The 9,479-nt window shown below is 45.1% G+C and overlaps 1 protein-coding gene across 1 annotated transcript in view; it reads left to right on the forward strand.

The window, feature by feature from the left end:
• Positions 1–9,087, forward strand: part of LOC116401290 (N-alpha-acetyltransferase 15, NatA auxiliary subunit-like) — a 25,767-nt gene extending 16,680 nt beyond the window's left edge. The window contains exons 13-20 of the mRNA XM_031879616.1: positions 2,425–2,553; positions 3,244–3,457; positions 5,409–5,602; positions 6,312–6,420; positions 6,572–6,670; positions 7,055–7,198; positions 7,955–8,052; positions 8,418–9,087. Of these exons, the coding sequence (XP_031735476.1) occupies positions 2,425–2,553; positions 3,244–3,457; positions 5,409–5,602; positions 6,312–6,420; positions 6,572–6,670; positions 7,055–7,198; positions 7,955–8,052; positions 8,418–8,627 (1,197 nt within the window). The 3' untranslated portion in view covers positions 8,628–9,087. The remainder of the gene's footprint in view (positions 1–2,424; positions 2,554–3,243; positions 3,458–5,408; positions 5,603–6,311; positions 6,421–6,571; positions 6,671–7,054; positions 7,199–7,954; positions 8,053–8,417) is intronic.
• Positions 9,088–9,479: the final 392 nt, after the last annotated feature.

A 9,479-nucleotide genomic window follows, 5' to 3' on the forward strand; every position in this document is an offset into this window, starting at 1 on the left:
TACCGGCACGTATAGACGCCAGGTCTCCTGTTGGCTATCCGCCATTTGTGAGTCTCACGCATGAGAGACGTCACCACGTCCCAACCACGTCATACGTCGCTGAGCTGTTCTCTCGCTCCTCCCCCTTACGCACACATACACACGCACCCCCCCCTCTTTTCAGTCGTCTGTTGATTTTAGATAGCGTGCTCATGAATGTATAGTTGTTGTTAGTTTAGATATTAGTTGACTAGATCATTAGTATTAGAACGTAATAAACTCTGTTATATTTTAAAGAGCAGCTGTCTGATTACTTTGTGTATGTATTGTGATAATAGCTGTATATGTGGTCTGTGCTCTAACTTAAACCTTCACTTTCACTCTGAATATGTAATAGTACTCAGACTGTTGACATTGTGAGTGAACACTAATTATGAGACTTAGTTTTATCGTTTGGTTATTGGTTGCTGTTCGCAGGGTGGTGCCCCGTTATTAATAATTGTTACTGACATTAATAATTCTATTGATGTCAAGAATTTAGTTTCTTAGATGCTGATAACCCAAACACGCTCCTTTACGTTCCCAACATAATGGTGCCCCCTTTTTCAGGCTGTTATTCCCAACAGTTAATGTGTTTCTTATATTTAGTATTTTATATTAAGTATTTGGTCAATAACAAAAGTTCATCTCAATACTTTGTTATATACCCTTTGTTGGCAATGACAGAGGTCAAATGTTTTCTGTAAGTCTTCACAAGCTTTTCACACACTGTTGCTGGTATTTTGGCCCATTCCTCCATGCAGATCTCCTCTAGAGCAGTGATGTTTTGGGGCTGTCGCTGGGCAACACGGACTTTCAACTCCCTCCACAGATTTTCTATGGGGTTGAGATCTGGAGACTGGCTAGGCCACTCCAGGACCTTGAAATGCTTCTTACGAAGCCACTCCTTCGTTGCCCGGGCGGTGTGTTTGGGATCATTGTCATGCTGAAAGACCCAGCCACGTTTCATCTTCAATGCCCTTGCTGATGGAAGGAGGTTTCCACTCAAAATCTCACGATACATGGCCCCATTCATTCTTTCCTTTACACGGATCAGTCGTCCTGGTCCCCTTGCAGAAAAACAGCCCCAAAGCATGATGTTTCCACCCCCATGCTTCACAGTAGGTATGGTGTTCTTTGGATGCAACTCGGCATTCTTTCTCCTCCAAACACGACGAGTTGAGTTTTTACCAAAAAGTTCTATTTTGGTTTCATCTGACCATATGACATTCTCCCAATCCTCTTCTGGATCATCCAAATTCTCTCTAGCAAACTTCAGACGGGCCTGGACATGTACTGGCTTAAGCAGGGGGACACGTCTGGCACTGCAGGATTTGAGTCCCTGGCGGCGTAGTGTGTTACTGATGGTAGCCTTTGTTACTTTGGTCCCAGCTCTCTGCAGGTCATTCACTAGGTCCCCCCGTGTGGTTCTGGGATTTTTGTTAACCGTTCTTGTGATCATTTTGACCCCACGGGGTGAGATCTTGCATGGAGCCCTAGATCGAGGGAGACTATCAGTGGTCTTGTATGTCTTCCATTTTCTAATAATTGCTCCCACAGTTGATTTCTTCACACCAACCTGCTTACCTATTGCAGATTCAGTCTTCCCAGCCTGGTGCAGGTCTACAATTTTGTTTCTGGTGTCCTTTGACAGCTCTTTGGCCTTGGCCATAGTGGAGTTTGGAGTGTGACTGTTTGAGGTTGTGGACAGGTGTCTTTTATACTGATAACGAGTTCAAACAGGTGCCATTAATACAGGTAACGAGTGGAGGACAGAGGAGCCTCTTAAAGAAGAAGTTACAGGTCTGTGAGAGCCAGAAATCTTGCTTGTTTGTAGGTGACCAAATACTTATTTTACCGAGGAATTTACCAATTAATTCATTAAAAATCCTACAATGTGATTTCCTGGATTCTTTCCCCTTTCTGTCTCTCATAGTTGAAGTGTACCTATGATGAAAATTACAGGCATCTCTCATCTTTTTAAGTGGGAGAACTTGCACAATTGGTGGCTGACTAAATACTTTTTATCCCCACTGTATGTATGTATGTATATACACACACTTTATTATTATATTATATACTTTCGAATAATATTTTTATGACTGAAACTGGTAATCATCAGGTTGAAACAAGCAATTTGTTGCATTCACTCCGTTTCACTGGTTTTCTAATACTTGGAACGATCATTATGGGATGGAAACGTTGTTCACTGCTCCAGTAAATAGGACGGACCTTTCATACGACTGGGCAAACGGAGATATTTCTAGTTGGCTCAGCTCATAAAACCCTTTGGTTCAGCTACAAGCCAGAAAGCTGATGTGAGAGATGATGTCACTGAGTTCAGAGGGGCAGTGTAACTTCCCATTGTATGAGCCGTGACAATGGGTGTGTTTGTCTTTCTCTCAGGAGGGGGCGTCTGCGGTGGACAACCTGAATGAGATGCAGTGCATGTGGTTCCAGACAGAGTGTGCCTTGGCCTACAAGGCCATGAACAAGTTTGGAGAGGCCCTGAAGAAGTGCCACGAGATTGAGAGGGTGAGCCTCCACAACCTAATATATATTAATTTTCTGTCTATAATATTTTATCATTATTTAGGTGGAGCCTTCAAATAAGTCCAGTGGTTTTTTTTCTTCTTCCTGCTATATCATTTATTTTCGCTTGTTTTGTGTGCATCTTTAAATTGTCCCAAGCATACCTCCTTCCTCCAGAGCCCGGTCATAAAATAGTTCTTTTGATGCTGCAACACTCTTGCTGTGCCTTCAGTGTGATATCAGGCTTTCTAGGGCCCGATGACTTCCGCTGTAAAATGCACAATATCATGGAATTGACCAAAATGTGGATGTCATTTATGGAAATCAGGGTTTTCTCTACCATGCTAAGTGTTTTGCACAGCGCCTTATCCGGCTGAACGGAAACAAATGTAGAAGCACTTTATTTTTACAAAAGAATGGAATGTTTTGTTTTCTAACTGTATTAAGGCAATGTTTAAATTTGATTCATCTGCCACATGATTAGATTTCTGGTGACAAACCCTGACCTCCAGTCCAGAATGTGAAAAGAAGAATAAAGAAGTCACATTTATCTCTACCGAGACACTTGAGGTTATTATGAGGTGTTCTCCACCGCCATCACTCCCATCAGAGGAGTTTGACATTCATTCTTCTAAAACCAGCAGATCTAAACGCAGGCATTCCCCTCTCACCCCCCCTCTCTCCCCCCATCAGCATTTTGTGGAGATCACAGATGACCAATTCGACTTCCACACCTACTGCATGAGGAAGATGACGTTGCGCTCCTACGTGGACCTGCTGAAGCTGGAGGACGTGCTGCGGCAACACCCTTTCTACTACAAAGCTGCTCGAACCGCCATCCAGATCTACCTGGTGCTGCACGACAAACCTCTGGCCGACGACAACAAGGAGAGCCAGGCGGACACCGGTCAGTGCCATGTGTGCGCGTTAGCGTGCGGCTCCGCTCTCATGTTTCCCATCACAATCCACCTCAGCCTGGCACACTTAACGTAAGCTGAAGCACAGAGTTTGTGTCACCGGTAGGGGTGCAATGGATCACAAACCTCACGGTTCGGATCACAGTTCTTGAGTCACGGTTCGGATCATTTTTCGGATCAACAAAGAAAAGGGGAGGAGTCAAATATAACTTTGCTTTCCATTTATTAATTAAAGAACTTCAAGAACACTTAAAGAAAAGAACTTTGAGTCTTACATAAAAACAAAAATATTGAAGATCCAATTTGAAACAAAATTAAATAAATAAAAATAAAACATTCAAGAATTCTGTTAAGTTTAAGTGCAACATGAGGTATGTTGATACCCTCGACCTTTGAAACAGCCAGTGAGCTAGCTTCCACTGTTTCAACTGAACTGAACTGCTCGGCAACAACTTGGGTCTATGTTTACTTCCTGTCAGGTTATGTCATTCAAATACACAATAATGTTTACCATTACTGTGACATTATTTTCAAAAAGATGAGAATATCTCCATTGCCTGGGGAGAGGGTAGACCTTTCTGTGGTGACTGGGATATTGCTATTGGGCCTGTCAAGCTTCACTCTGCTGCTTCTGTCAGCACCTGCCCCAGGTGTGTGTCTGTGTGACTGTCACAGAGGGGGCGTGTCTACAGCACCGGACTATGAATCACTCCGCCAGGGTGAAAGCAGTCAGTCTTTTCCTTCTCATAGAAGCCTGGAACAAGCTTCACACTGAAGTGGGTGCGTGAGTGGATTTCGTAGCGTGGCTCAAGCATTTTAACCAGATTTTGAAATCATTTGTTTTCCACACCGGAGTGTCCCCCGTCGCTGACAGACGGGATGGTGTCTCTTCATATGTGTGGACATGCCCGATGTTGCCGTTGTCGTGTGTCTTTCTCTTTAAATAACGCCTACATACCGTAACGGTTTTGTCCACCACCCTCATCCGTCATAAGTTGCAGGGAAGACACAATGCTCCCAAACTTGCGACTTAAATGACGCCGGGGGCTTCTGACGTTCCTCCACTCGCCATGACTTTTGCCGTTAAATGCTTCTAACCTGCTCCGTTCACGTGAACACACTACTGCTTTGTATCTGTTCACTGACACTCTGCATTGATATTCAGGGACTTGTTACTTGAAAAGGAACAGCAGCAGTAAAACTGTATTACACACTGTGATGATTTAAAGTGTAAAAAAAAAAGAAAAAAATACTCAATTGATCCGCGGTTCACGAGTGATCCGAACCGTGAGGGGTGATCCGAACGGATCACGGATCGATCCGTGATCCGTTACACCACTAGTCACCGGGGTGCGTCCGTAGATACTCTCTCTCTTGAGTCATTGACCGCACTCTGGCACAAACCGGACTGTTCCGTAAATCTGGTGCTCTGCGAATAACATGCCACATACTCGGTACTATGTAGGCTAGTTGTAGTTTCACTGTGAACACCGAGAGTAAAGGCAATTCCTTTATGTACTTGTGCTCATTGTAGATAGTGAAACTGTCCAGATTGTGCCTATATTTCTCCGCAAATACCGTTATGATCTCCTCAGAATTTACAATAAGAACCGTAAGTAACAGCAAATACTATGAGAAGCAGGATGATTCTGTGTTTCCATATTTATGCTTTTATTAGATAGGTGTAACATCGAGAGATTATTGAAAGGGAGGGATGAGGAATGGCATGCGACAGAAGTCCACAGACCCACGCCATTGCTTCTGAATGTTTCATCAGCCAGATGTACCGCATCTTCACGGCTGTTCCATCTTTAGTGTCTGTGCTTCCATATTTTTCATGAACAGTTTAGACCGATAGGAACAACACTAGTTTGCTGTCGGTGTGTCTTCAGAGCGTCACTGTGGATTCAAACGCACCGTTTGCTGTTTTGCTCTCCGTAGAGAATCTGACAGACAAGGAGCTGAAGAAGCAGCGCAACAAACAGCGAAGAGCCCAGAAGAAGGCCCAGTTAGAGGAGGAGAAGAAGAACGCGGAGAAGGAGAAACAGCTTAAGAACCAGAAGAAGAAGAAAGAGGACGACGATGAGGAGATAGGAGGGCCCAAAGAGGAGCTTGTACCAGACAAACTGGCCAAGGTGGGCTCATATTATCAGTTACTCCGCCATGACAGAAGCTTGTAGTAGCTGAGCTGTGTGAATACAGCGTCATGTCATAAAGGTGATGGCTGTGTGTGTTAGGACTGAAAGTTACCAAAATGATCCCACTTATTAGTGTAATTATTATTATTAAGGCTAAGTCGTTGCTAACTTTGGGCCTCAGTGAACTAAGTTAGCATGTGCACTTTGTTTAGCTAACGTTAGCCAGCAATATCTCTGTTAAAAGCATTAAGGCTGGTAATAAATAACCAGGGAGCTGCAGTGATGTCACATGTCATGACTTATGTGTATTCTAGCTAATAGTGTCGGCTGGATCACTGAGTCCTATATTTACCTGACTCTGACATGCCATGTCATTTACTTCAGCCGCTTACAGTCCTACTCGTCAATGAATGTGCTTCTAGTTGCAGCCTAGTCGGTGCTAATATCTTGGTTTATGCATCATAATGTAGCTCTGTGGAGTGGAGCTGTATGCAGCTGCTGAACAGAGACCAATAACAAGGAAAACATACATTCAGATTAAATAGAACCAGCACCAAAGCAATCGGAGTGCTGTCACGGCGACGTACGGACTCCTCCTCCGTTTATGTCTTCCTCCAGAGTTTTAACGGAGGCAGATTCCTTTTTTCCCCGTTGGAATGTCTTCCCAGTGTGTGACGTGTACCGCGTTTGCACTTGTTTTCACCAGGCAGAGAATCCTCTGGAGGAGGCGGTGAAGTTCCTGATCCCTCTGAAGAACCTCGTGCGCAACAAGATCGAGACTCACCTCCTGGCCTTCGAGATATACTTCAGGAAAGGTCTAACCAGCACTGCCAGCCTGCGTTTCTCCGTGTTTCACGCACTCTTTTTTTAATATTCTGTCTAATTTTTAAGATTATTTAGAATCTCGGGTGTAACCGCATCATTACTTGTTGAACTAACATTCTCTTTTGTCTTTTCTTCCCTCAGAGAAGTACCTGTTGATGCTTCAGGCGATAAAGCGGGCTGTAACCATAGAGCCCTCCAACCCATGGCTGCACCAGTGTCTGGTGCGCTTCTTCAAAGGAGGTAGAGATGCTCTGATACCGTTTTACCCCAACCTGCTTATTGGCCGACACAGAGTACTGATCTGATACCTTAGGTACTGGTTTCGGTATCGGAACAAGAGGTTATAATCCACACTGAGCTGATGTTTCATAGCATATTACTGGGGCTGTGGGGGAGGGGCTTCAAAGTGACATGAAGAGTGTGAAACATTGTGTGATCAAAGTGGGAAACCTCTCTGTCTGGATTGTGGAAGCATATATAGGTCAAGTATACTGTCCATTCACTCATGAGTCTGTGGGTGTTTCCTCAATAGTGTGACGTGCCTCAATGTGAGCTACGATTCATAAGGGTCCTTTATTGTGTGTGTGTGTGCGTGCGTGCGTGCGTGCGTGTGTGTGCGTGTAGTGCGTGAGAGTGCAGACCTGGCGGAGGCAGTGAGGGAGGTGTTGAAGCAGGAGATCTCCAGGCTGTTTGGGGAGAGCAACCCTCAGAGCTTCAACAAGAACTACCTGAGTCAACACTCCAGCTCCATCCCACACCGAGTGGCCGGTAAGCAGAACACACACACACACACACACACACACACACACAGTGACACTCCTCAGGATTACATCTATCTACAGTTTCAGTGGAAACTAGATGAAGCCGCCACCATTGGACCACCATTGAAGCAGGTGATAGCCGGGTCCGATTTATGAAATGAGCATCACTCGGATGTTCATATTCAATGAGGGAAAAGGAATTTATTTGAACATAACACTTTTTAAATATTGAAACAAAACTAAAATGTAATGAATAACATTCCTAAATTAAGTTTATAAAGAGTAAAGAACATCAGTATCAGCCCTTCCTCCTGTTCTCCTCCATCCGTCCTCCTCCCTCTATCCTCCTCCCTCCTGTCCTCTGTCCTCCTCCCTCCCTCCCTCCTCCTCCTGTCCTCTGTCCTCCTCCTCCCTCCCTCCCTCCCTCTTCCTCCTGTCCTCCTCCCTCCCCCTCCTGTCCTCCTCCCTCCCTCCCTCCCCCTCCTGTCCTCTGTCCTCTGTCCTCCTCCCTCCGTGGGTAATGTAGGCGCCAGGTTTTTGACAAGAAAGAAGGTGTGTACTAAAAAAAGACGATCATTTTTAGTTCAGCTGCATCAATACTTTATTTTGTCAACATTAAAGTATTTAATTCAGACTTGTGTTGGGTTGAAAGTGTTACAGGTGGACCTAGTGTGATTGCCAATGTGACCTTTATGTAAAAGAACATGTAAGATTAGCATGAGGAGGTGCTGTTGTTCAGAGTGTCTCTGTGTTGGGTTCCCAGCTGCTAAGATGATGGTCCACCTGGAGCCTCTCTCTGATCAGATGGCCTGTGAGATAGCCACGGCCCTGGACGAGTCACTGTCCGGAAGAAGCATCCAGGTATGGGATCAGTTATTAAATACCACTGTAAACCATACAACAAAGTAAAAGGATAACATTTAGAATATTTGATGGTTTACACTGACTTCAGAGCAGCTGAAATGACTTTTGGGCGGTGATAAAAAAATACATGGTCTAGATCTTGTAGACCAGCTGCTATAATCGAACAACAAAGGGATGTGTATCTGCCAATATGGATCATCAGTGATCATCAATTAATATCGGTGGCAAAATAACGTGATCAGTGATCTCTAGGAGTTCTAGTTGCTCCTTTTGTCTTCTGTGCTGTGAGCTGTGAGTTTTCTGATGCGGTTCTTTAGGTTCAAGACATCCAGACTGACTCTGCATGTGTTTCTGTGCTGCAGATCTGTACTCAGGTGCTGGACGCTCTGCGTGACGGACAGCTGGGCGAGGGCCAGCAGAAGGCTGCTGAGGCTTACCTAGTGTCCTGCCATAAGATCTACCCCTACAGCCTGGCCTTCATGCCCCCCGGTTACCAGGACAACAACGCCACAATCAGTGCCAACGGAGACCTGTCGGCAGGAGAGCACGACGATGTGGCAAACGAAATGTGAGCTGGGACGAGGAGGAGATACCAACACGCCGCCAGACGCCTTAGTCTGCCAACACACCGTCTCCCCGACCCCCCCCTCCCCCTCCCCCTCGGGCTACGGCCCCTGCATTGCACTGATCTGGATGGACTGAGCGCCACAGAAAAGAGACAGGAAAGGGAGCTGGCACATGGAGGCAGGTCGACGCCCATAGAACTTTTTTAAATTCTAAAAAAATGCCCCGTGCACATTTGTTCTGTAACTGAGGGAAAACCCAGATAAATACGCTCTGGAGAGGCAATAGAGGATTCTGGGAGATGTGGACCTGGACGGCTCCTTTAAACACAGTCCAAGTTTTCTATGACTCCCGTGTTTTCATGCCATGTCCTTCTTGTAGGTGCATCTGCTTCTCACCTTTTTAAAAGTAATTTATACATTACAAACTGACAAATGGATTAATAAAACAATGTTTGCAAAATCAAAAGGTACCATTGTGCTAGTGGGAGTGTTGTTGAGATTGTGAGCCGCTATTTACCAAAAAACAAGTTCTATGCTCTGCCAAACAAGGGTGCTGTCCGCTCCCAACGCGTAACGTTAACTGAAGAATAGGAGTAGAGCACATGCAGGCCAGGACTGAACGTGCTTTGTGTAACACACAAGATATCCTGCTGATCCTTTGACTGCTCTGTGTCTGTTTACTTTGATGGGGAAAAGCTGTGAGGCATCCCATGAAACCACTTTCCAACATGTGCAAGTCCGACTGAATTCAGCTCACCGTCAACCTGCTCTTACTTATCTACCGTCAAGAAGTTCTGAATAAAAGTAGTTTCCTGAAGGGGACTTGTTTTAATTGATTGCACTGGGGTTAGTGGTGAA

The sequence above is a fragment of the Anarrhichthys ocellatus genome, unplaced genomic scaffold (assembly GCF_004355925.1).
Source record: "Anarrhichthys ocellatus isolate YVR2014 unplaced genomic scaffold, GSC_Weel_1.0 scaffold326, whole genome shotgun sequence".
Lineage (NCBI taxonomy): Eukaryota > Metazoa > Chordata > Actinopteri > Perciformes > Anarhichadidae > Anarrhichthys > Anarrhichthys ocellatus.